Here is a 27,124-nt window from a genome sequence, read left to right on the forward strand (position 1 = left end):
CCATGGGATGACGCAGGGTCCGGCTGGGAACTAGGAACAGTACGAGAAAAGCCTCAAAGCTTTTTAGGTGAAGATGCTGATGCCAGGAGACACAAACCCAAAATGCGGCCTTTACTCCTCTCATCACCCCTCCCCCTAAAGCTATGACTGCTCGTTTGATTGCTCAGCAGTTCCGATGCCAACGATTTACAACAGCGAGGAGATACATCTGGTGGTGAGTGAAGGGCTGGGCGTGGAGTCGGGACTCTTAGGTGTCTGACTCACCACAGAGCCCCGAGGAAGTCGTTCGTACCTCCCCTCGCCTGCCAGGGCAGGACTGTGCTGAAAAGTCCGTTTTGCATCTACTCATTTACAGGTGGGCCAACGTAAGTTAAAAAACGACCCTCAGAGTGACAGCAAACCCTCAACAAATCCATACGTTCAGCCTGGGCTCAGTAGACCATTCGTCCCTACCTCTGAGGCACGGGCTATGGATCGGGGTTTGGGGACTCAGATGGCACCTGTGTTGGTGGTGGTGGGGGTTTGGCGGTCATGGGCAGGCAAAGGATGGCCGTATCTGTAGCTACTTTTGTGTCTCGGACAATACAGCCTCCCACAGTTACTGGAAACCGCCCACACCTGCCCAAGCAAAAGTTGTCCAATAGTTACCACCACATTTATTTTCCCTCCACTCTTGGATCCCAAATCCCAGGCTCTCCCGGCAGGATAGAAGGTGGGGGTGGGGTGAGAATCGGTGATTAGTCACTAACTGCAGTCTTTGCCCCTTTTATAATAGTCGTTTTCTTGCCTTTAACCCTCTCACATCCAGAAAGAACCCTAGTACACCCACCACTTCTCCAGAGTCCCAAACCTGGCTTGTAAACACTGAAGTGGGAAAGGGAGAGAGACAAAGTGAGACAACAGGGGACCCCTAAACAGGATCTGCGGGGGGAAGCTGGTGTCGCAGGAGCTGGGGGCGCGGCCGGGACCAGCCGCTGGGCGACAGAGGGCGCAGTGCGCACGCGCGCCGCCCGCGGCTCCTTGCGTCCCTCGCTGGCTTCCCCCGGCGGCGCACTACCCCCCCCCCCATGAAGCCCCGCCCCTGCCCCAGTGCCCCGCCTCCACCCCGAGTGAGGGCGGTGGAGCCCAGGGAGCTTGCGCACGGCCCGCCCCGGGCGCGGGCGGAGGTGAGAAGGAGGGGTGAGCGGTGGCCAGTCCGCAGAACCCGGGAGCGGCGGTGGAGGTCGGAACGATATCCGCGATCCCAGCAGAACCGGTACGTGGCCGGGCCCGGGTGGAGGGCGGCGGATGGGTGGAAGATACTTGGCGCCGACAGGGCTCCGGATCTTTGGCGTGCGGCCAGGGCCCGGTGCGACCCTTGTCTTTGGAAACTTTGTGCCTGCGCCCCCACCTGCTCCCAGGGGTTCTCGCATCCTCTGGGTGGCGGCGAGAGGAGAAGCCCGGGGCCCACCGCAGAGCCCCCTCCTCAGCGCACAGTCCCAGCCTCGCTGGCTCTCCGCGCGCACCTCCTGCTGCTCTCGTTCGGCGGACACCGCGGACCCGATACCCCGATACCGACCCTCGGGCTCCTGCGCAAGCATCCCTGTCTGCTCCCCCTCGGCCCCCCTGCCCCCCACCCCTCTGCTCTGCAGCCGCTCCACGGCCTCTATCTCCTTACCCTGCCGACGGCATTCGCCTGCTCTGAGCCACAGCAGCCAACGGCGGCCTTTTGCATCTGCCAAAGGTTTCTGGTGCATTGATAGAAGCAACTTGACTTTCAGCAATGCCAAGTATTCAACTTGAGTATTTTTCTCTGCGGTGGTAGATTAGTGTGCACAGTGCTAACGTGTCTTATTTTTTCTAAGTACGCTTGTTTCAAAGCGAAGTTGAATTGTTTGTATGTGAGGGGAATTACGTGCTGTAGCTGCCTTAAGTAGATTGTATAACTATAGTATCTTATTTAGGTGGATGTTGCCAAGGGTACCAGTGTTACGGTAACTTAGCATCCCAAAGGAGAGGGAAGTGACTTACAAATGCAGTCCTACTGAATAGGGATTTATTCAAAACAAAACAATAAAAAACAACCTTGTACTTTTTATCTAGCAGGACCTCAAGGCATTTAGCAGGTATTAACTAGTTTCTGTTCTTTGTAATTTTATGAGGGGGTAGTTAAGAGAGCTGTACCATCCCACTTTACAGATGAAAAAACGGAGGAAAAGAGCCATCACCCGATTCTTTACTAACCTTAAAGGAATATGGACCAAGAGATTTAACCCAGAGTTTCCTGGAATTTCTAGTTCATAAGGCTACTCAAGTACAGTGTAACGTTGGAACATCCTCCCTGAGGTTGTGCAGATCAGTTAAAAATCAGAGAGTCTGGGGCCAGCCTTCAACTCCATGGTAGAGACTGAGCTCTGTCACAAAGTGAAGTGATACTGGACAAGTCACAGCTGCTCTGGGTGTTTCCTGCTCTTTAAAACGAGGGGAACAAAGGTGCTATTTCCTTTGCAAAGTTGTGTGCTTCTGACCTGAGCAGCATTCGGTGATTGTTACTTGTTGTGGACTCATAAAAGCCCCCATTCTTGAGCTCCCTTTAAAAACGCAGGGACTGAGGCACCCCCAGAATGAATAGCCACCTCTTCACCAGAGACACCTGAGAACTCAGGGCAGGGAGCTCCTGAGGCAGGGACCCCATCCTGGGTGAGGGCAGAGGGTTGCGGGGTGGGGAGGTAGGAAGAAGCCTTGCACAGGCGGCTTGACACATGGGCACTATTCCTGCCTCCAGCTCTGACTCATCTTCTGACGCTTGGGGGAGGAGAGGTAGTTTGCTTGATATTTTTGGCTTTCCCCCATAAAAGGGGAGATGGTTTCCTTCATTCCAAGTCTTTTTAACGTCAGTGGCGAACGTGTCTATGCTGCGTTCTCATCTTCAGTCTTTCATAGTGGTTGAATGCAGGTATGATCTCTATAATATCCTTTAATAGAATGGCATAAGTATATATATTTATATCATAAAAACTGGCCAGGTGAGTAACTTCAGGAAATCCTTTAAAACTTTAGCATAAAAACTAGCATTTTGAAATGATGGTCTTTAGGAAGGTATCTGGGTTTGGTGGATTCCCTTGTAATTGGAACTTTATTTTAAGGTAAAGTAGATTAAAATGCTTTTTCTAAATAACAAAAAGAAGAAATACTTTTAATCATTCTTTATGTAAAACATTAAAACTTTACAGAAGGCTAAAGCCTTTTGAGCCTCTTTTCCCAGAGCACCTGCTGTGTGTGTATTTATTTGTTTGTGTGTATCATTTTAGACTTTCCTAAGCATTTTCATAAGTGCCTTTGCACAAAGTGATTTTTTAATCGAAATGAATTATTATAAAATTAACTGGTCCTGCTCATAGAGATTTGATTTCTGTCTAGAGCAGGTAACATGCATTTTAATTACAACTTGGTTGTAAAGTTCTGTTAACTTTGATCACTTGGTAGTCTTTCTCTGGTCAATGGCAGATGACCTCTTCTTAACCAACTTCAAAGCAGTTAAGTCATTGAGATCCTAGGCATTCCTCTCAGTTGCAGATGAAACTTTACCTTTAGAAAAAAAAAGAAATCTAGGGCTACTATGTATTCATCTTTTCTTTGCTTATAAGGAGGCATAAAAGGGAATGGAAGGCAGGGAGAGTCGCTAAAGCAACAGTGCCTGGGTATAAACTTACAGAGTGAACATTTAAGGTGGTAGCTTTAGTTATTTATGAAAGCTTCACTGGGCTGAAGACAAAGAAGGGGAAGTGCTAATGTGGACACAGTTTAGAACAGTAATTTCAGATGGGCGAGTTAAAACCAAATTCACATCAAGAGCTTGTGGGTTTAATTGTTAGATAGTTATTGAGGACGTTTGCCATGCCAAAGGCACTGGGCGACTGACTGCTGGTGTAGAAGGCGGAAAGGTCCCTGGCCTCAGGATGCTGACAGACTGGCAGTGACATTCAGAGGAAGTGCTCTTTCCCAAGATCTGCTAGAACTGTAATGGTTCTGAATCCCTAGAAATCAGCATTGTAGTTATCTAACCTTTTTAAAAATTCTGAATTGTAGCACACAGAAAAGGGTCTAAAACGTAAATGCACAACGTAATTATTTTACATAAAACACAATCTAACCGCCCTGCAGGTCAAGAAGTGCCCTCCTCCCACTCTTTCCCAGCGACAGCCTCCCGCACCACAGCGGTAAGCCCGCCGGTAACCAGCCTCGCTTTGCGGAGAGCATTTCCTTTTCCCCCTCTGGATTTATACCCTAAATATAGATCTCTGAGCAGTGCAGTTTCACTTTGCCTATTTTTTTTTTACCTTTGTGCAAATGGGATCAAAGTAGGAATTCTTTTTGTTGTTATGGCTTAGTTTTTTTTTCACCAACTTAACTCTGCAATCTAGTTGGACTTGGAGAAGGGTAAGGAAAATACGGAACCCACTGAACTATAGCATTCTTTTAAATCCTTTTTAAAATCAATATTGTGTGTGTGTAGCTACACAGACACATAGTTTTTTGTGTACATTTTTGTAGCATTTTTAAAGATTCATCCATGTTGTTTCCTGTGATTAGAATTAGTTTAATATATGTGTATATATGCATATACATATATATACATATGCACACATTAAGTTTTGTTTTTAAATTCTTTTAGCATTATATATTTTTAAGATTCATCCATGTTGTTTCCTGTGACTGTAATTAGTTCATTTTGGATGAGCATACTACAAGTTATCTATTCATCATCGATGGGCATCTTGGTGGTTTCTGGTCTGGTGCTGGGTCCCAGGTGTGTGTGTATCCAACTTTACTAGCTGATGCCTATTTTCCGAAGTGGTTGTACCAATTTACATTCCTCCAATGGTGTCAGCCTTGAATTTATAATCCACTATATTTGCTGTTTAACCACAATATGTTTGGATATTTCTTTTTTTTTAAGATGTATTTATTTATTTTTAGAGAGAGGGGAAGGGAGAGAAACATAGATGTGAAAGAGAAACATCAATTGGCTGCCTGTCCCCCCGCCCCTGCCCAATTGGGAACCTGGCCTACAACCCTGGCATGTGGCCTGACTGGGAATTGAACCGGTGATCTTACAGGTTGCAGGCCAGCAACCCACTGGGGGTTGCAGGTTGCAGGTCAGCAACCCCAACTCAACCCACTGAGCCACACCAGCCAGGGTTTTTGTTTTTGTTCTTTGCATTTATTAATCTGAGGGAGGGAGAGAGGAGAGAGAGAATAAATTGGTCATTCTACTTATTCACATATTTATTGCTTTTCTTGCATGTACCCTGACCAGGAATTGAACCTGCAGCTTGGCATTTTAAGATGGCTCTGGTGGCTCAGTGGATTGAGCCCCGGCCAGCGAATCAAAGGGTTGCTGGTTTGATTTCCAGTCAGGGCACATGCCTGGGTTGCTGGCCAGGTCACCAGTAGGGGGTGCACATGAGGCAACCACACATTGATGCTTCTCTACCTCTCTTTCTCCTTCCCTTTCCTGCTCTAAAACTAATAAAATCTTGAGAAAACAAATAAACAAAAAACCGATGACACCAGCCAACTGAGCTACCTGGCCAGGATCTGGATATTTCTTGAAATGAATAAATACATATCACCTATGTGGACTGATTCCTGGCCCTTCATGTACCATTGCATTTACATATATGTATATTTAATTGTATGGTTTGGACTAACATACCACCCAAAGGACAGAGGTGGTTTTTCCACTCTGTTTAGTTGACAAATACCCAATAGAACCCTTCCATTGACCTTTTTTTTAAAAAAAGATGTATAGAGAAATTTAAATATGCAAAATGAAGTATTAAAAATAAAAATGTCCAGTACCTAGAAGTCTTTTAAAGATTTTGGGTGAATCCTATCTCTAGGGCTAGCGGATAGCTTGACTTGTGCCCAGTCTGGAATGTGCAAGCCAGCATTGCTGGCTTTAGTGTGTGATGTGTGTAGGAACCCAGGCCAGGTCTTGTTAAAGCACCCCTGAGGACAGGTACTCACATGCTTGCGTACATGGGCAGGTCCCCTAAGAGGCACCAAGCACAGACCGTGGTTCAGTTTTCCTTTGCAATTCCAAAGGAACCATAGTTTCTTTGTTACTGGAATAAATTACTCTTACAATCTTTAAAGTGTACTTTTCTCTAAATCTTTCTTAGTATGGGACAGAAGAGGTAGTTTAGAACTACTTCTTTTGATACAGAAAATTTCTGCTTTCTGAGTACGCAGTTGCCTGGTTAACTTTCATTGCTTGTGTTTGGTATTGCTAGCTAGATTTAAAGATGGGGATGTGAGGGGGAGGGGAAGGGAGAGAAAGAGAGGATATGGAGATGTGGGGAGGTCATGTTAGGACAGTTATTAAATTATTAAATTCAGGTATTTGTTGAGTAACTACTGTGCCTAGTATCTGCTAACAGTCTGTTTCTATCCTTAGAGCAGAAAGTTCTACAATTCTGTAGGTTTAGAAAATACCCTCAGAGAGAGACTTTTTCTGAGCTGGAGGGGTGATGGAAGAACAGTAGCTCAAAGAATGTGAGATTAAAAAAAAACTTATTTTAAGGTTTTTAAAATTTATTTATTTATTTTTTTAATCTTATTTTATTTTGTTTTTAGAGGGAAGGAGAAAAGGGAAGGGAAGGAGAGAGGGAGAGAAACATCAATGTGTGGTTGCCTCTTGCACGCCCCCTGCTGGGGACCTGGCCTGCAACCCAGGCATGTGCCCTGACTGGGAATCTAACTGGCGACCCTTTGATTCGCAGCCTGCACTCAATCCACTGAGCTGCACCAGCCAGGGCTAAAATTTCTTTTTATTTTCTCCTTATTCCTTCTGTAAGGCATCTTGGAAAATGACTAAATTGTTTTATTTTCAGTCTTTACATAAGTCATGAATTTGTAACATATATTAAACATTTTTCCAGATTCTTTAAATAATTTCAATTTTATAAAAGTATATACCCAAGAGGGAGGATGAACAATGTCAGACCTCTTACTCTGAGCGATGGGGGAGAAATCCTGTTTGTGTTCTTTGCTGTCCTTCCCGTGGGCAGTAACTTACAGAAATGCTCTGCTTTCCACCTGTTGCAGGGAAGAGGGGAGCCCTGGTGTGGCAGTCAGGCCCATGTCCTGTCACATGCGCCCCACAGCCATCCCAGCTTACCTCACTACTTCTCATTCTTGCTTTTATCCTGACAGAGAGTGGCCTCCCATTCATTTTTGGTCAATTTTCCCCCTGCCATCTTGGAGTCTCAGTGGACAAAATGCCCTTTTGAAATTCATATACAGCTGCCTTTGTCCCAGATTTTTTTTAAAGATTTTATTTTATTTATTTTTAGAGAGAGGGGAAGGGAGGGACAAAGACAGGGAGAGAAGCATCGATGTCAGAGAGAAACATCAATGGGTTGCTTCAACGGGGGACTGAATCTGCAACCCAGGCAGGTGCCCTCACCAGTGACATTTTGCTTTGCAGCGTGAGAATCAAACCTGCGACCCTTTGGTTCGCAGGCCAGCACTCAATCCACTGAGCCACACCAGCCAGGATGATAGCCATTTGTTGTAGTTAATTTTCTTCTATTCCAAATAATTCTTATTTTTAGATACTGCAGTGACTTAGAAAATTACAATCAACAAATTAACCAACACTATTACCGTTCAAAGTTGGTTATACTTTATCACTCTTCTATTTTTTTTAAAAAATGCACTACAAAGTTGAGGCTTCCTTGAGTCTGTTCTCTCTATTCTCCACCGAGATAACTATCCCCATGAATTTGGTAGGTTTCCTTCCAACCACTTTACTTAAATATAGTCATGCGCCGCATATTGACATTTTACTCAGTGATGGGCCACATGCTTACTCTATGATGGTGGTCCCGTGCGTTTATATAGAGCTGAGAAATTCCTATCCACTAGTGACGTCATAGGCATTCTAACTAAAGTCATAGTGCAACGCACTACTCATGTGTCGGTGGTGATGCTGGTGTAAGCTGTGCTGCTAGTCATAAAAGTATAGCACATACAGGTATGCGCAGTACATAATACTTGATAATAACTATATTACTTGTATATGTATCTGGTATACTATACTTTTTATTGTTATTTTAGAGTGTACTCTTTCTACTTATAAAAAAAGAGTTTGCTGTAAAACAGTGTGCCCTGTCATGCTGGCAGCCCCCTCATGCGTTTCATGCTTATTATGTCTTTTGATTGCATTATTTTCTCTTGTGCTTGATTTGATCTTGTGTTGTTTTGTTCATCATGGTCCCTAAGTATACAAAGTCCACTGCTATTTTTGCCTATATGAGGTTACGTTGAGTAATTGACCTGGAAGCAAAATTAAAATTGATTAAGGACTGTGCAGGTGGGAAATCAGCGGTGGTTATAGCTTGCCAGTCAGGCATATCTCATTCCACAGTAGCTACCATCTTGAAGAACAGGAACAAAGAGATGGAAACTCTTACAGGATCTGCTTCATCGAAGGCAATGAAACTAACTGGTATTCAACAAGGGCCTATGTTAGACATGGATAAACTTCTAATGACCTAGGCTGAAGGCCAGACACAGAAGCACGTTCCTCTCAGCACCCTTTTGGTAACTGCCAAAGAAAGAAGGTTATTTCCACCCCCACCCCCCATATTGAAAGAAAAGGCTGAACCTGACGATAATGTTGAATTAACTGCCAGCTTTGGGTGGCTGAAACAATTCAAGAATTATTAATTACGTAATATGAAAGTGAGGGGTGAAGTCTCTGACTGCTGATAGGAAGACAGCTGAAGAATTTTTGGAAACTCTAGATAAGCTGTTGTGGAGCAAAATTACTTGCCAGAGTAAATATTCGTCATGAATTAAACCTTCCTATTCTGGAAACAGATACTTGAAAGGACTTTCATCCATAAAAAGGCCAAGTCAATGCCAGTTTGCGGGACGGGATAACAGTCTTGCTTGGGGGCAGTGTTTTAGGCCACAAATTGAAACCGTCTGTGACCTGGCACAGTGAGAACCTCAGGGCTTCAGGCTTATCAGCGAGCACACACAGCCAGTGCACTGCAGGAGCAGTAAGAAATCATGGGTGACTCAGCTCCTCTTCCAGCGTGCTCTCCGGAATTGCTGTGCTGGCAAAATGGAGAAGCACTGTTTGAGAATAACAATACCTTTCAAGATTTTGCTAATTGTTGATAATGGTCCCTTACTGTTGACATCTTCCTTTTATTGGTGATTTTCATCCCACTATCAAAGTGGTGTTTGCCCCTCCAGACACCACCTCTTCGATCCAACCAGTGAAACAAGGAGTTACAGCAGCTTTTAAGGTCTACTGTGTGAGGAGGAACTTTGCTCAGGCTATTGCTGCCACTGAGGGAAACACGGAAGAAACTGATGCAATTCTGGAACAATTACATCATCTGTGGCTGCATCAAGAATCTTGTTTGAGCTTGGGGTGATGTCACCAAAGAGTGTGTGAATGGCATCTGGAAGAAGACACTCAAGAGGTTCGATTGTCTGTGACTTCAAAGGAGTTACCAAGGATGAGGAGGCTACAGTCATCAACAAGGCTGTGGTTGAAATGACAAACACTTTAACCTGGGTGAAGATGAGGATGATGTTGAGGAGTTCTTAGGGGTGGTTCCTGAAGAATCGACTAACGAGGAGTTGTTGGAACTGGAACAGGGATGCGTAGCTGAAGATGAGGCGGGAGAAAAGGAACCTCCAGGAGAAGAAAAGGAAGAGTCCCTAAGAAAATTCACAGTAAACTGTTTAACCAAAGCTTTTTCCGACTTCAATAAATTCTGAAAAAGTTTGAAAACCTGAGCTCCCCAACACCAAAGTGTTTTTATTAATAGGGAGGAATGTTCATGGCATTTTCTGCTTAGAAGCAAAGTATGATCAAACCACCATGGACATAATACTGAAAAGAGTGACATGTCCTCAAGAAGAGCCTCAGTCGGGTCCTTCGGGAGTTACTCCAGAAGAAGGCATTGTTATCATAGGAGATGACAGTTCCATGCATGTAATTCTCCCTGAATCCCTTCCAGTGGGATGAGATGTGGAGGTGGGAGACAGTGAAATTGGTGATCCTGACCCTGTGTAGGCTAAGTTTGTGTGTGTGTGTGTGTGTGTGTGTGTGTGTGTGAGATTTTAACAAAAAAGTTTAAAAAGTAAAAAATGCATATACATAAAATTTTAAAATAGAGATCTTACAGAATAAGGATATAAAGAAAGAATATGTTTGTATAGCTGTACAATGATGTGTTTGTGTTTTAAGCTAAGTGTAAGTACATAAGAGTCAAAGTTTATAAAGTAAAAAAGTTACAGTAAGCTAAAAATTTATTATTGTAGAAAGCTATATTTTAATAAGTTTGGTGTAGCCTAAGTGTGTAGCATTTATAAGTCTGCAGTAGTGCAGACTTTCACAGTAAGTGCCCTAAACAATTGCACCTTTTTAAAAAATGTATATTTTTTAAAGATTTTATTTATTTATTTTTAGAGAGAGGAAGGGAGGGAGAAAGGGAGAGAAACATCATGTGTGAGAGATACATTGATCGGTTGCCTTTTGCATGCTGCTAACTGGGGACCTGGTGTACAACCCAGGCGTGAGCCCTGACTGGGAATTAAACCGGCAACCTTCTGGATCGCAGGTCGGCACTCAGTCCACTGAGCTACACCAGCCAGGGCTATTTTTTTTAATCTTTTATACTACATCTTTACCTTTCCTATGTTTAGGTACGTTTAGCTATATAAACACCATTGTGTTATAGTTGCCTACAATACTCAGTACAGTAGCATGTTGTATAGGATTGCAGCCTAGGAGCAGTAGGCTGTATCATTTAGCCTAGGCACGTAGTGGGCTGTACCATCTCTTATTTAGTTGATTTTTCCCTTCGCTGTAGTGTTCTCAGACACATTCAGTTGCCCTCAAAATGCAGTAGGCCTGCTGTCCGTCGGCATGGAGAGGGTATGTAGCTCCATGAGGGTTCCTTCCCTCCAGCTAATGCAAGAGACTTACCAGATTATCTTATTCTGTGCAGAAACTCTAGTGGGTAGTTACAGATGCCTTTTATTTATTAATAAAGAAAAGTGGGAAATTATCAGTTCTCTATGAATGAAGTTAATTTGGTATAAAATCACCAAAAATGTTGAATTGGGCCAGGGGTATGCTAACGAAGTTCTTATAGGGAGAAAGTTGAGACTCACTGCTTGCATTTTAGGGATTTTGGTTCATCCAATGAGACATTAAAGGATAAGGTGATCATATAAAGGACACATGGACAAAATCAAGGGGGAGGGTGGAGGTGGGGGAGGGAGGTGGGTTCAGCTGGGGTGGGGTGGAGGGATGGGGAGAAAAGGCATACAACTGTAATTGAATAACAATAAGAATTAAAAAAAAGAGGATAAGGTGATCAGATGGTGATCAGCTTCTCACTGTTGAACTCTTAGTCTTGTGAACTTTATTCTAATTTATAAATTCTTTTTTGTCTTCCTTAAAGTAATAATGAGCTTTGAAGGACTGAGATCTAATTTATGAAAAAATCTGCATTTTCTGAGATTTCATGGTCTTGCTTTTCAGAGGACAATACTGACTTTGGCAATTTTGAGGCACACATATACCTACCTACCTTGGGTATAAATTGCTGACTTTTTTTTTAAGTACTCTGAATCTAGATATTCTGATCTATATGAATTATAATTCACCACTTAACCAGAAATCTATGATTCTGTTTAGTTTTTAGCACTTGCTCCTTGACGATTTTAAAGTATCATTTATATAGGCTGTGGCACAAACTGGTTTCCAGCTATTACCAAACAAGTTTAAATGTGATTGTGGAATTTTGCAAACATTTTCTTAGCTTAGGTGTATCAGATTTTTCACACCCAAAGACCATCTCATACCTCTCAGGAGTTTTTAGATTAATATTCAGATTGTAGCTAAAGCACAATCAGGCTGACCTTGTAACTCCTTAAGTTCTTTCTCTTTGCAATTTTTATATTCTTTCCCAATGAAGTACACATTTTGGTAGTCTTCAGGTCACTTGATCTGCCGTGGTCAGATTGTGTGACTAATCAACAGACAGACAACTCATGGGGGGTTCTGGTCCCAGTGGGGTTACTGTTTTCTGTGCAGTCTGGGAAAGCCTTGTATCCTCCATTTACCTCTGATTCCTCATCTGGGAACCATGACAGCAAGTGATACTGATCTATGAGAGGCTGGGCATGCTCGTGTGGGTGAAATAAAACAGGTGCTTGAGTTTGCTTCTGCAAGTACAGTGGGACAGACTGAGGCAGATTAATGAGAGCATTGCCTCTCACACTTTAATGTGTATACCCATCACCTGTGGAATCTGATTCCACAGCTCTGGGATGGGCCTGAGATTCTGCATTTCTACCAACCTCCAGGTTGATGCTGTTGGCTCTTGGATCACACTTTTTGAGTAGTAACTGTAGTAGAAAAGGGTGTGTGTTCTCCATCTGAAATCTAAAAATAAGGAGGCTCTTGAAAGGCAAGAATGGCAGTATGTTTTAAATGGATTGGTGAAAAAACATGATAGTGTAGTTGTAATCTATAAGCCACCTCCCCAAGTAAAGGCAGTCTATTCAATAAATGGTGTTGAGAAAATTGGACAGATGTGTGCAAGCCAAAAAAACAACAAAAAAAATAGACCACCAGCTTACACCATGCACAACAGTAAACTCGCCGTGTGTCAAAGACTTAAATGTAAGACTCAAAACCATAAAAATCCTAGAAGAAAACATAGGCAGTAAAATATCGGACATTTCTCGTAGCATTTTTTTTTGGGGGGGGTATATCTCCGTGGGCAAGGGAAACAAAGGGAAAAATAAACAAATGAGACTACATCAAACTAAAAAGTTTTTGCATGGCAAAGGAAACCATCAACAAAATGGAAAGACAACCCACTGAATGGGAGAACATATTCACCAATGATACATCTGATAAGGGGTTAATATCCCAAGTTTAGAAAGAACTTGTACAACTCAACAGTGAAAAACCGAAACAATCCAGTTAAAAAATGGGCAAAGGATCTGAATAGACACTTCTCCAAGAGGACATACAGAAGGCTAATAGACATATGAAAAGATGCTCAATGTCACTAATCATCAGAGCAATGCACATTAAAACCACAGTGAGATATCTCACACCTGTCACAATGGCAATCAGTAAATCAACATCAGAGGATGGAGGCGTAGGTAGACACACTTCGCCTCCTCGCATAACCAAGAGGACAACAAACTAAAAAAAACAACCAGAACTGATAGAAAATCGAACTGTATGGAAGTCTAACAACCAAGGAGTTAAAGAAGAAACATTCTTACTAACCGGTAGGAGGGGCAGAGTTGGACAGCTGGTGGAGAGGACTCGTGGCAGGGCAGCGGCCAGTGGGCCCGACGAGGTGGTAGATTGCAGACCAGGTGGTCTCACATTTGCGTGTACATAAACTGGGAGGAACCACTGGGGAGGGAGGCAGATGGAGCAACCCAGGGTTTCAGTGCAGGGAAATAAAGCCTCAAACCTCTGATTGAAAACACCTGTAGGGGTTGAGGCGGCAGCGGGAGAAACTCCCAGCCTCACAGGAGAGTTCATTGGAGAAACCCACAGGGGCCTAGAACATACACAAACCCACCCACTTGGGAATCAGCACGAGAAGGGCCCAATTTGATTGTGGGTAGCAGAGGAAGTGACTGAAAACTGGCAGAGAGCTGAGCAAGCGGCACTGTTCCCTCTCGGTCCCCTCCCCCACATAGAGCGTCACAGCATAGTCACCTGGGTTGCCCTGCCCTGGTGAATACCTAAGGCTCCCCCCCTCATTATGTAACAGGCGTGCCAACACAAAAAAATGGCCCAATGAAGGGACAGATCAAAGCTCCAGAAAAAATACAACTAAATGATCAAGAGATAGCCAACCTATCAGATGCACAGTTCAAAACACTGGTAATCAGGATGCTCACAGAATTGGTTGAATGTGGTTGCAAATTAGAGGAAGAAATGAAGGCTATGCCAAGTGAAATAAAGGGAACCAACAGTGACGGGAAGGAAACCAGGACTCAAATCTTAACGGTTTGGACCAGAAGGAAGAAAGAAACATTCAACCAGAACAGAATGAAGAAACAAAAATTCAAAAAAATGAGAGGCTGAGGAACCTCCAGGACATCTTTAAACGTCCCAACATCTGAATCATAGGGGTGCCAGAAGGAGAAGAGGAAGAGCAGGAAATCGAAAACTTATTTGAAAACATAATGAAGGAGAACTTCCCTAATCTGGCAAAGGGAATAGACTTCCAGGAAGTCCAGGAAGCTCAGAGAGTCCCAAAGAAGTTGGACCCAAAGAAGTTGGACCTAAGGAGGGACACACCAAGACACATCATAATTGCATTAGCCAACATTAAAGGAGAGAATCTTAAAAGCAGCAAGAGAAAGGGAGACAGTTACCTACAAAAGAGTGCCCATAAGACTGTCAGCTGATTTCTTAAAAGCAACTTTGCAGGCAAGAAGGGGCTGGAAAGAAGTATTTGAAGTCATGAAAGGCAAGGACCTACATCCAAGATTACTCTATCCAGCAAAGCTTTCATTTAGAATGGAAGGGCAGATAAAGTGCTTCCCAGGTAAGGTCAAGTTAAAGGAGTTCATCATCACCAAGCCCTTATTATATGAAATGTTAAAGGAACTTATCTAAGAAAAAGAAGATAAAAAAATATGAACAGAAAAATGACAACAAAGTCACAGTTATTAACAACCGAACCTAAAACAAAAACACAAACTAAGCAAACAACTAAACAGGAACAGAATCACAGAAGTGGAGATCACATGGAGGGTTATCAGTGGGGGAGGGGAAGGGAGGGGGAAAAGGTACAGAGAATAAGTAGTATAAATGGTAGGTAGAAAATAGACAGAGAAAGAAATGTAGAAGCCAAAGAACTTATAAGTAGGACCCATGGACATGAACTATAGGGGGGGAATGTGGGTGGGATGGGGTGTGCAGAGCAGAGGGGAATAAAGGGGGGGAAATGGGACAACTGTAATAGCATAATCAGTAAAATATATTTAAAAAATAAATCAACATCAAATGTTGGTGAGGATGTGGAGAAAAGGAACCCTTGTGCACTGTTGGTGGGAATGCAGATTGGTGCAGTCACTGTGGAGACCAGTATGGAATTTCCTAAAAAAATTAAAAATGGAACTGCCTTATGACACAATGATTCCACTCCTAAGAATATATCCAAAGAAAACTGAAACACTAATTCAAAAGAATATATGCACTCCTATGTTCATTGCAGCATTATTTACAATAGCCAAGATTGGGAAGCAGCCCAAGTGTTGGTAAGTAGATAAAAAAGCGGTGGTACATTTACTCAATGGTATACTACTTGGCTGTAAAAAGAAGGAAATCTTACCTTTTGCGACAACATGGACGGCCCTGGAGAGTATTATGATAAGTGAAATAAGTCAGTACCATATGATTTTACTTAAATGTGGAATCCAATGAACAAAATAAACAAAATAGAAACAGGTTCAGATAAGAAAACAGACTTGACAGCTGTCAGAGGTGAGGGAAACTTGGTGAAAAAAGGTGAACTTTGGCCTTAAGCAAAAGAAAAAAAATTTAAAGCCTCATAGACACAGACAACACTGTGGTGATTACCAGAGGGAAAAGGGGGTGGGGGGAGGTAGAAGGTAGAGTGGGTATAAATGGTGACGGAAAGGGACTTGACTTTGGAAGGTGAACACATAATACTGTACAATATACAGATGATGTATTATAGAATCATACACCTGAAACCTATATAATTTTATTAACCAATGTCATCCCAATAAATATTTTTTACAAATGCACCTTCCTGCCTGGGCCCGTGTGGCTCAGCTGTCCCGTAACCAATATAGTAACTCAACATTTGAGTCTTATTTTTAATGTTCTATCAGAAAGCATTTTTCCCTTAATGAAAGATTTCCACACTGTAATTTTTATTTGTAAGACTATATTAACTTTTTTCCCCAATAGAATACGTTTCTGATATAATAATGAAAATGAGGAAACTAATATATATTTATGGCAATGTAGGCTAAAAGGCTTGTTAAAAAGGGTGACTTTAAGGTTTTTAAAGAACTAGATAAACATTTACTTTTATGGAGAAAATGTGATTATATAGGCTTTTCAAGTATCAAAGATAAACAGTGTAGGCCTCCAGTATCTACTGGGACCCTCTGAAATCCCTAAACCTAAAAATATTTTAGTCGGATCATTGTATGCAGTCATCTGCAGCACCGCCTGGCCATTTTCTGCTTACTCAGCATGGAGTGAAAAAGCAGTGGGTAGATTTTGGTTCTTTACCTGCTGATTCTGGTGGTTGTCATGGTTTTTTAACAATGGGAAGTAGCCTCTGTAGCACTGGGATGGATGTTCCAAATACAGGGTCCAGCACAAATGACGCCCCTTGTTTTAATTACAAAATCAGAAGCGTGTAATTCTGTAACATAACGATATCACACCTAAGCACTCCATGTGGCATTTTAGGTGAAATGTTCAAATTAAAACTCTGAATCATCACACCCATATTATTACTCCACCAACCACACTCGAGCCGGCCTTACTTCTGCCGGGCCCTGTAGACGGTGACTCCCAGCAGCGATTCCGCGTCTGCTCTGGGTACGGACGCCAGTGCTGACGTGACGCTGGTGCCCGCATCCCAGGAGCTCCAGTCCAGGGAGTAGCCAGTTGTTAACAGCTTATGCATTATGGAGATTACAGGCCCATTGGGCAGATACTAATTCTTCATTTTGTTTAGCGCTTAGCGCTTTGATGCTTATTATTCAAAGAAACCAGCATCATCTCTGATGAGACATTGCTTCTAACTTGTAAAAGAACTACCTCTCTGGGGATGGTTTAGGACAGCTCCTTTTTGTCTTTCACCCCACCCAACCCCTTCCCCTGGCTGAAAAAAGCATTTTTCACTTGAAGAAGTGAGTGCAGCTGTCAGAGCAACATGGGAGGGCTGAGTTGAACACCATGGACAGCAACATGGACGTCCCTTGGCTTTCCCTCTGGTCATGCTTGTCCCAGAGACCAGTGCACTGCAGTGGGAGTGGTGCGTTTACTCACAGCACCTCGCGGGCTGTGATCCCTCAGGGGTGGGCCAGTCTCTTACCAGAACTCCTAATAGATACCGTTGTTCTGTCTTCCAGTGTACATTTACTAAACTGATTTCGACATACCTGTGATAGAATACCCATATTTTCTTTTATTTATGATCAGAATCTGCTAATGTTAGAACGGAGCACACTGAGGCTTCTTGTGCCTACGCTGCCCAGTGCCGCCTTCTTGCTGAGATCCCTCTGCTGGCAGGAGGGCCTTCTGTTTCCGCAGTTGTGTACCTGCTTGTGGCAATATTTTCGTATTCTGGGCAGTAAGAGAGACTGGAACAGCGACCTGGGCTGTATTTTCTATGAGTGACATTTAAACATGTTCTTAGGCAGATCCAAGACCCCTTCATGCATCAAGGGCACTGGTTGGTGGCGTCAGAGTGCTGTCAGGGGGAGGTGAGAACACAGCCACCCCCCGCAGTCACACAGAGAAGCAGTGTGCGGGCTTGAGCTAGGAGTCCAGACACCTTGGGTCTTTTCCTTGGTAGGTACTTGTGTACTGCAAGTTGAAATCATCCCTCTTTCTGAACCTTGTATTTTCTGATCTGTAGAAGGGGGCCCGGAGTATTAGAGGAGTGAGTATCTGGGATCTGTGTTCTCTGGCAGTTCTACTAAACCTTGGAGCCAGCAGTGGCATTTTAAGCAGGTTTGTTGGCACGAGACTGACTAGCAGCAGCAGGGAGAGAGCATCGTGTCTGTCTCACTTGGATTCTGCCCTGAGGACTCACAGTCTGTTTTCTTTTCCCCGTAGCACCCAGTACCTTATCACTGCCCGACAAAGGAGCATTAACAGAATACTAGGCTTCTGGCCCACCCTTTACTTACTGTGGCCCTTGATGAAGACTTTGCTGCTGAAAAGGCCGGTGAGCCTGGGACCCCTGCCTCAGGAGGGCAGGTGGTCTCCTAAACAGAGCGATTAGTTGGGAGACTACAAGACTGAGTCCCTCTTGATGAGGCAGTAACTAGATAACCTGGTTAGAAATTTGATTAGCATCTTCCAGATTTTCCACATTGAGGAGGGAGTTATTACCAGCAGTTCGAGAACCTAATTTTGTGTTTAGTCCACGTGACTTTGCTTTTTAAACTACCAGGATTCTGCCAGGGAAAGACTTGGGAGTGGCAAGTCACAGAGCTCAGCTGCAGGGCAGGGTGTTCCCACGTACAAGTTCTGTCCACGTCCGTTTCCATCTAACACCCACATCCGCACACCTTATGCAACGAATTCCCCGTTCCCCTCACAGTGCGATTGCATCTCTGTACTTCTCCATGTATCCCTGTATCGTCAGTCATCAGGTGTGGGCCCCCACAGGGGTGTAACCTTGGGTGAGGCAGCTCCCTCTGGACAAGGGCAGCTTCTGGGGAGGACTTGTGATCTCTCAGCACCAGCACCCTGAGTGCCTCAGTTTTGAAGGTGGACTCTGGGTGGCACAGCACAGCACCACCTCTGCAGTGGCCTCAGAGTGTGTCCTGTGACCAGCAGCATCAGCATCACGTGGGCAGTGGCAGTTGTCCAGCTCCACTGCGGAACTGCTGAGTCAGAGGCGGGGTGGGGGCCCTCCGGTGGTTCTGATGCACACCAACTTTGAGAATCACTGCATTATAAAGCAGTAACTATTTTTATTTTTCAGGGTTTTTTGGGGGTTTTTTTTAGGTATAAGTTTATGTGCAACATACTAGTTTCAGGTATACAACATAATGATTTGATATTTGCAAATATATTGCAAAATGATTACCACTATACGTACGTTAGGGTTTACTCTTAGAAACTTTCCCATCCATGCAGTACAGTACTAACTATAGCCACCATGCTATTCATTACATCCCTGTGACTTATTTTGTGTAAGTCTCTATCTGAAAGTTTGTGTCTTTTAACCCCCTTCACTCATTTAGCCTCTCCTCTGGCAACCACTAAGCTGTTCTCTGTATCTATGAGCTTGGGTTGTTTTTGTTGTTGTTTTTAGATTTTACATGTAACTGATACCATACAGTGTTTGTCTTTCTCCTTCTGACTTATTTCACTTAGCACAATGCCTTCAAAGTCAATCTCTGTTGCGAATGGCAGGATTTCCTTTTTCACAGCTAAATAGTATTCCGGTGTGTGTGTATGTGTGTGTATGTGTAGTATATATAGCATATAGTTGTTATAGTTGTGCAAACCAGCAGGGATTGCACAACTATATGAGTGTGATGCAGGGCTTCTGGAGTCCCAGGCGTTCTTTTTGAGGGCTGTGCAGAGATCACTTGCTCACATACTCCCCCGCTCTGGGTCCCAGTGTGGAGGAGGCAGCCCAAAGAGCACCAGGGACGTACAGGTAGGAACTGAATAGACTGGCTTCAGGGCAAGGGCTGGAGGGGCAGGGTGCAGGGTGGATTTCTCCGGGGATGGGAGCCCTGTCAGGTGATGGCCCCCATACAGCTGCCCAGTGCAGAGAGGTGCCAGTCTGAGCCCTCCCTTAACCTGGCTAACACCATTTGCCCAGCCCTGGTGATTCCCTGAGACCCTAGCCCACCCAATTCATGTGCCTGGCCCGAGCCACTTCCAGCGGCTTTTCCACACAAGTGGCCTTGACTTGCACTTTGAACTTCCCTAACATCTCTCAAACAAGCAGCAACTGGTCTCAGCTTGCATTGTAACTCCCATTAGGGGCACCAAGCCTGGCATAAGCTGTGGCCAGGGTTGACCTGGAATGGTAGCTTCAGCTAAGCCACAAACCCAATACAAGAGGGGTTGGCCTCAGCTCACACTTCGGAGTCCATCAAAGGGTCCTAAGCCCAGCACTAGTGGCACCTAACCAGGGATCACTTTTAGCTCCCACCACAACCCCTGCACAAATGACAGCTGACCTTGACCTGCACCAGAGCCCCTCTCAGGGGCCTCCAGGAGCCTCCAGAACCAACCCACTCACTTGGTGACCAGCTTCCGGGCACATAAGAGCACCACCCAAATGGCTCCCCAAGTGACACACCCAGAGGGTGCCCTCAGCAGGCAAAATTTAAAACTCTAATTTGAAAAGACATATGCACCGCTGTGTTCATTGCAATATTATTTACAATAGCCAAGATAACAGAAACAACCTAAGTGCGCAAGAAGATGTGGTAAATATATACAGTGGAATATTATTAAGCCATAAGATGAAAGCTTGCCATTTGCAACAACATGGATGGACCTAGAAGGCATTATGCTAAGTGAAATAAGTTAGACTGAGAAAGACAAATACCATATGACTTCAGTTACATGTGGAGTCTAAAAAAACAAATGAACAATCAAAACAAACAAACTCATAGATAGATTAAATTGATGGTCACCAGACCATCAATTGGGAAGAGGTTGGGAAGGTGAGGTTGGATTAAGAAGTACAAATTGCCAATTATAAAACCAGTCACAAGATGTCAAGTACAGTACAGGAAATACAGTCAGTAATATTGTAATAACTATGTATGGTATCAGATGGGTACTGGACTTGGTAGGTTGATCACTTCATAAGTTACATAAGCACCTAATCACTGTGATATACCTGAAACTAATATAAAACTGTGTCAACTGTAATTGAGGGGGGAAAGCATGTAAATATGTACAGTCTTGTGGGACCGCAAAGGTTCAGTCCCGCTGGCCGCTAGAGCTAGGGGAGACGTGCGCCGAAGCTGCAGCCAGCCCCTTGGTCCAGAGCTCCAGGACAAGCAAGAGGCCTCTTTCATAGAAAGGCCGGGTACGTCTGTGCGGTGCTCTGGGAGTGAGGCCTGCCAAGAATTCTGTTTGTTACAGTCCCACGCGTCCCAGGGCCCAAGTCCTGCTGCCCACCAGAGCTTGGCAGTTGGGGGCACGCCCTGGCCAGTAGCCACAGAAGCCAGGGCACCGGACACACACAGAAGCTCCTCTCCAGGAAAGACCAGCACTCGGGAGTGCAGCAGAGGGGGTGAGCGTAGTGCTTGCCCTCTGAGGTCCCGGGAGAGGACTTCCCATGGCCCTTGCATGCGTGTTTGATTATAAGCCTGCCCCACAGGCTGCATGCTATGGCTATTTTTAAAGTTTTCCCAAGAAATCCACAGTGGAACCTCAGTTCTTAAACTTAACTCGTTCTGGAAAACATCGAGAAGCGGTTTGTTCGAAAAATGAACCTCCTTTGTCTCCTGAGAGAAGTGTGAGTGATTGTACAGGGATGAGCATAAACGCGCTGTCGGGTAGAGAATCGAGACCCGAAGTTTGTTGGACAACCGAGACGTTTTTCCGTGAACTCAGTCAAGAACCGAATTGTTTGAGAACCAAGGTTTGACTGTACTTTAACATGTCCTGAAATACGCACATGTCCTGTGCCCTCCCACTCTTCGGTATTTAAAATAAGAGAAAGAAAGGCGTATGTCCACACAAATGAATGTTTGCATCAACTTTACTTGTGATAGCCTAAAGGGAACTCGGTTCCCTTCAGTAGGGGAATAAACTACAGTAGGTCTACCTATACAATGGAATACTGCTCAGCAACGAGAAGGAGGAACCGTTGATACATTCAACAACATGGGTGGATGTCAAAATAACTACACTGAGTGAAAGTCAGACTAACCCCCCCAAACACTGCCCTACGTCATATGACTTCATTATATAAAAATCTAGAAAATACAAATGATAGCAACAGAAAACAGATCAGTGTTTGCTAGGGAATAGGGCTGGAGTGTGAGGGAGGGCTGAATTATAAAGGAGCATGAGGAAATTTAGGGGGGTGATGGGTATGTTATTTTGAGGTCATGGTGTCTCAAGAGTATACACATGTCAAAACTCATCAAGTTGTATGCTTGGTGAAGTTAGATATCAGTAATGCCTCAAGAGAGCTGTATAAAATAATTAAAATTTAAGTCTGATGGTACCTGGGAAAGGCAGAGGGACAGGTGGGAGAGGAACACACTTTCAATGATGCTCATAGGTGGTATCGTTACACAGATGAGTAAGTAGGAGGGCCACCATGGAAGGGGGGAAAATGAAGTTTCAGGTTGCCCTCCTCAACACCACTTCCGGTGGTGGGCATTCGTGGCTGCCGCTGCCCCTGCAGCACTGCTCTTCATGAAGTGATCTTCCTGTGTCTGGCTTCGCTGTGGCGTCTGGCACACGACAGTCCTCACTGCTGGGCTGACTGAGGGCACGTGGCAGAGACGTCTATCTTGTGTTGCTTCTCTTGCTGGCCCGAGAACTGTTTTATATTCATCGATATATTGTGGTTTCTGAATCTCTTTTCAAAATTTGTCTGTTATGGCCAAAACCATATTTATATTTATCATGCCATAGCTTATGTGTCATTAATGAAAGCTGATACTTAGGTTGGTATTTCTGACTGCCTCATTCTTTAAAGGCACATGTAGATATAGTTAATTGCTACTTCCCAGATTTATTCCAGTCAAACCCAGTTAAGTAAAAACCCAGGAGGAGTTCTTTTGAACTTCCTGATTGGCCACCTGCTCCCTTCCTTGTGTTTCTGCAGATCTGAGTTACACCCACCGTGGTCAGCACTCACTCAGGACTTTGCGGATCCAGACCCAGGACTCCAGAGTACCCTGCCCCTCCGAAGTGAGTAGCCCCAGCAGCAACTCTGTCTGCGGAACTAGGGATGTTGTCTCACTGAAATCCCTTCAGACATCCCGACCTCACCCTGGTGGCGATAAGCACCCTTCCCAGGGGACACAGACTATAAAGCAGTGTGAACTTGCAGGGAGAGGAATTGATGTCTAAAACCTCAGGAAACCAATAATTTTGTTTTCTGTTGTTAATATGCACACCTCTGGATTCATCTTGGAGCTTAGAATTGGCTGAGGAAGGTGAGGTTATTTAACCAAACCCAGGGTCAAGTTGGCTAAAGTGCTTATTAATTTAGACAAATTAATTTTTGAGACCAAGGCCTTTAAATTGCCCAGGAATATTTCCATGGAAAATGCCACAACACAAGTTACTCAAATTTTAGTTGGATTTCCAGTGCTCAGATGTCACAGACATGATAGGAAGAACTGTTTTTTAAGTAGTTAAGGGCTAAAGTGACCCTATGTCCTGGCTTTTCTGTAACTGATCCAATTTAGTAACTTTTCAGTTTATAAAGGTAGTTCATTGGCTACATTGCCCAATGTGGTACCGTAAGATCTCTATGTCTAGGATTAGGCATGAAGGTAGGCGACAGTGCATGAGAAAACATGGCTGTAGGAGGGATCAGAATTTCTTTTATTTTTTAAAAGATTTTACTTATTTTTAGAGAGAGGGGAAGGGAGGAAGAGAGGGAAACATCAATGTGTAGTTGCCTCTCATGCGCCTCCTACTGGGGAACCTGGCTGGCAACTCATGCATGTATCCTGACTGGGAATCAAATCAGCGATCCTTTGGTTCCCAGGCCGGTGCTCAACCCACTGAGCCACGCCAGCCAGGGTCAGAATTTCTGATTTCTTTCGAATTACTAAGGAACACCACTCTCTTCAATAAGAGCAAGGCCCTGCAAGGTTGTTGTACAGGAACTAGCTGGGCATATTTCTTTTACTTTTCCTAAAATAGGATGACTATTTCCATCTAATGACTTTTTCGTTTGTTATTTCCCCATTTTATTTATTTACATTTCAGTAAGTTTAAATCCCCGAGGGGCACAGCATAACACGGACTCTGTATCCAGCGGCCTTGGCAGGAAGGTTGCTTTGGGATTTAGCAGGAACCACCCCCCATTTCCATGAGCACTGAGTTCCCTTTCCCCAGGTGACTCTGGTTTTGTTCCATTTGCCCCCAGGAGTCACTGTGTTATTCTTTGCTTTGTACACAAAGCACATCTCTCGCCTAAATAGAATTCACTTTCATCTTAAGCATCAACACCTTCAGTTTTAAGATGAACTGTGTGCTCTCTCTGGTTCGAGACCCCACTTACAGCCAGCGAAAATGGCGCTGGACCTCCCAGCCATACCTGTCACTACAGAAATCCTGTTCCCAGCAGGTCCCCACAGGCTCCGAGACAGAACAAGGAAGGCGAGCAAATGCCCTTTTTAAGACAAAAACGGAGTGCTGAGTATTTTTTTTTTTTTCAATTGATTTGAGAGAGGGAGAGAAAGAGAGAAACATCGGTTTGTTCCCCTTATTTATGCATTCATTGTTGATTCTTGTACGTGCCCTGACCAGCGACTGAATCCACAACCTAGGCGGATCGGGATGACACTCTCACCGACTGAGCTGCCTGGCTGAGGCCCAGACGGCTGCGTTTCACATTGATTTTACATATCGGTGTCTTCAGCTACTTCTTTCTGACTGATAAGCCATAGATGATTTGTCTGCATCCTTGAAAGAACATACTCTGTTATAGAAAATGACGGTTTCTAATCCCGTTACCCGCCCACCCCACAGTACTTGCAGAAGGCTGTGATAAATCAATAGCATGTGAAGTACTGACAGACAACCTGTGTTTTGCAGGAAGGAGGTCATAATTTCGGATTCCCTGGTGGAGGAAAACAAAACACTCTGGTCTTGCTTCCAATGATGCAAGTGTGATTGTTGGCGTCTTCATGGGCTCCAGAGGTCACAGCACACTACCGCGGACTCTCATGGCCCCTCGGATGATTTCTGAGGGAGACATAGGAGGCATTGCTCAAATCACCTCCTCTCTCTTCCTGGGCAGAGGCAGCGTGGCCTCCAACCGGCATCTCCTCCAGGCTCGTGGTATCACCTGCATTGTTAATGCTACCATTGAGATCCCCAATTTCAACTGGCCCCAATTTGAATATGTTAAAGTGCCTCTGGCTGACATGCCTCATGCCCCCATTGGACTGTACTTTGACACCGTGGCCGACAAGATCCACAGTGTGAGCAGGAAGCATGGGGCCACCTTGGTGCACTGTGCGGCAGGGGTGAGCCGCTCGGCCACCCTCTGCATTGCTTACTTGATGAAATTCCACAGTGTGTGCCTGCTGGAGGCCTACAACTGGGTGAAAGCCCGGAGGCCTGTCATCAGGCCCAACGTAGGCTTTTGGAGGCAGCTGATAGACTACGAGCGCCAGCTTTTCGGGAAGTCGACAGTTAAAATGGTACAGACACCTTACGGCATAGTTCCAGACGTTTATGAGAAAGAGTCCCGACACCTGATGCCTTACTGGGGGATTTAATGCCACCAAAGTCTGCATCAGCAGCCCCTTGGGCAGGACCAGCATCTGCTACACACCGTTTGCTCCCCTCTTCACCTTTCTTTTCAAATGGTTGACTTTCAGTTCTCCCTGAAGTGTTTTTTACACTGGGTGTTCATCTATTTTAATTGGTATAGAGGGGGGAACATAATGGGTATGCGTACACTGCTAGTAACATTTTTAAAACTAACATTTTGGAATAGTGTTTATGAAAATCTTTAACTGGCTTTTAGTTTTTAATAATTTGAACAGTTTAATGAACTGTCTGGTTCTGCTCCATTTGGAATCCCATGCCTCTGGCATCACGACAGGTGCAGGAGGAGCGCAGTGCAAAGATCACCTTGGGTCCTGGTTAACCCTCTAGAGACAAGCTCTGCCTACGGCTGCTGACCACCCAAGTGCTTAGAGAGGATGGATACCAGCTTCCGTCTCTATTGGATTAGCCCTACTCTTTCTTCCCCCTTTATTATTTAGTAACTTTGTAAGTAAAAAAAAAAACCAACCAAACAATTATTTAGCTGTTAAGTAATTATAATGAAATCTGCTGCAAACACCCTCTTGGAATCCATGTGCTCCAGGACTATATCAACATTATTTTTAATAAACCTATCTGCTTAACATACTAGAATTCTTCCTGAGAAGGATCTCCGTGTGTGTGTGTGTGTACATGTGTGTTGATGGAAGAAAGATGCTCCCGCATAATTATGTTAAAATATGGCTCCTGTGACAATGAGGAACATCCTATAAAGTAGACGTCCCAGCTGAATCATGTCAACATTTCACGTCCTTGCAGATGGGCAGACACTGACTTGTTTATTACAGTGCTGGGACAGTGGAAAATAGCATCAAGTGTACACTCTGATAAAAGGTAGTTTTCAGTTCTCTTGGTAACTGGAGTGCACCAAAACAGTGAATCCTCCATCAAAGAAACTGGTTTTTCACAAAAGGTGTACCTTTGCCGACTATTAACACACACAAATGCCCTAAACCAAACCTTAATACGGGAGATAAGCAAATACAATAGCTTCCCCTGCTGAAACCAGGACAGAGTTTCAACTGCTCCTAATAAGTCCGACAATACAACTCATCAGGGACTTGGTGGTTTAATTAGTTCTCCTTTATTCCATTTCCTGAGCAGTCACTGGGCATTACCAGGCTGCCCCTTCCTGTTAGAGAGGGCAGCCACTGGGCACAGCACTGCTTTTTTATTTTTTAAACTCCATTTACCAGGTAGGTTGTAGCTAGCTTATCCGTGGAATAATTTTCTAGAGTTTTGGTCTATTTTGGCAAGAATCCATGAATGTAATGCGAGGGGCTGTGTATTTATATAAATTATATCTTTCAGATTTTACCTGGTCTCTGGCATCCAAATTCTAACTTGTTTCATACCATTTGCCCACTTTTACAAACATGCATCATTACCGTCTAAATAGAAAAATTCCAGTAGAGTTAATAGTTTCTATGGGAAATCAGAGGAACCATAGATGCTACATCAGCACATGATCAGAAGTCATTCAAAGGAACAATAACACTGTCCCATGGCTATGGAGTCCGTGGCTGCTGTAGTATGAAGACAAACTAAGTCTCAGCCTCTGGATAAAAGTCCAACACAATCACTGTCCTACAGTAAGAAAACACCTAGTGACAGATGTTCTCAGGAATTAAGGAAATTTCCTGCGGAAATCCTGGCAAACACCACTACTGGGATGCACTAACTAAGCATTCTTAGCCCCAGGGAAGCCTAACCCCTTTCTAATCTAAATGTCAGAGTTGATTAGCTGGTCACAAAGGAAGCTGTGTGACCTAGAAGATGGCGGGGTAACTTCTGTGGTGATCCCAGGCAGGGAAAGCATTTGAA

General features: G+C 44.2%; 1 protein-coding gene and 1 long non-coding RNA gene across 3 annotated transcripts in view; one reads left to right on the forward strand and one right to left on the reverse strand.

The window, feature by feature from the left end:
* The window catches only part of LOC139440288 (uncharacterized), a 36,319-nt gene extending 34,313 nt beyond the window's left edge, over positions 1–2,006 (reverse strand). Inside the window, exon 1 of the long non-coding RNA XR_011650403.1 lies at positions 1,658–2,006. This is a non-coding gene — a long non-coding RNA (uncharacterized lncRNA). The remainder of the gene's footprint in view (positions 1–1,657) is intronic.
* On the forward strand, positions 1,124–25,894 carry DUSP14 (dual specificity phosphatase 14). Of its 2 annotated transcripts, none has more exons than XM_024573469.3 (3): positions 1,124–1,255; positions 22,611–22,696; positions 24,560–25,894. In XM_024573469.3, the coding sequence occupies exon 3, from the start codon at positions 24,652–24,654 to the stop codon at positions 25,246–25,248; it is 597 nt and encodes a 198-aa protein (XP_024429237.1). In that variant the 5' UTR covers positions 1,124–1,255; positions 22,611–22,696; positions 24,560–24,651; the 3' UTR covers positions 25,249–25,894. The 2 variants fall into 2 exon arrangements, with proteins under 2 accessions (XP_024429237.1, XP_053766455.1); XM_053910480.1 differs by lacking the exon at positions 1,124–1,255 and adding an exon at positions 2,876–2,935.
* The last annotated feature ends 1,230 nt before the right edge of the window (positions 25,895–27,124 follow it).

This window comes from Desmodus rotundus, chromosome 9 (genome assembly GCF_022682495.2).
Source record: "Desmodus rotundus isolate HL8 chromosome 9, HLdesRot8A.1, whole genome shotgun sequence".
In the NCBI taxonomy this organism is placed as follows: Eukaryota; Metazoa; Chordata; class Mammalia; order Chiroptera; family Phyllostomidae; genus Desmodus; species Desmodus rotundus.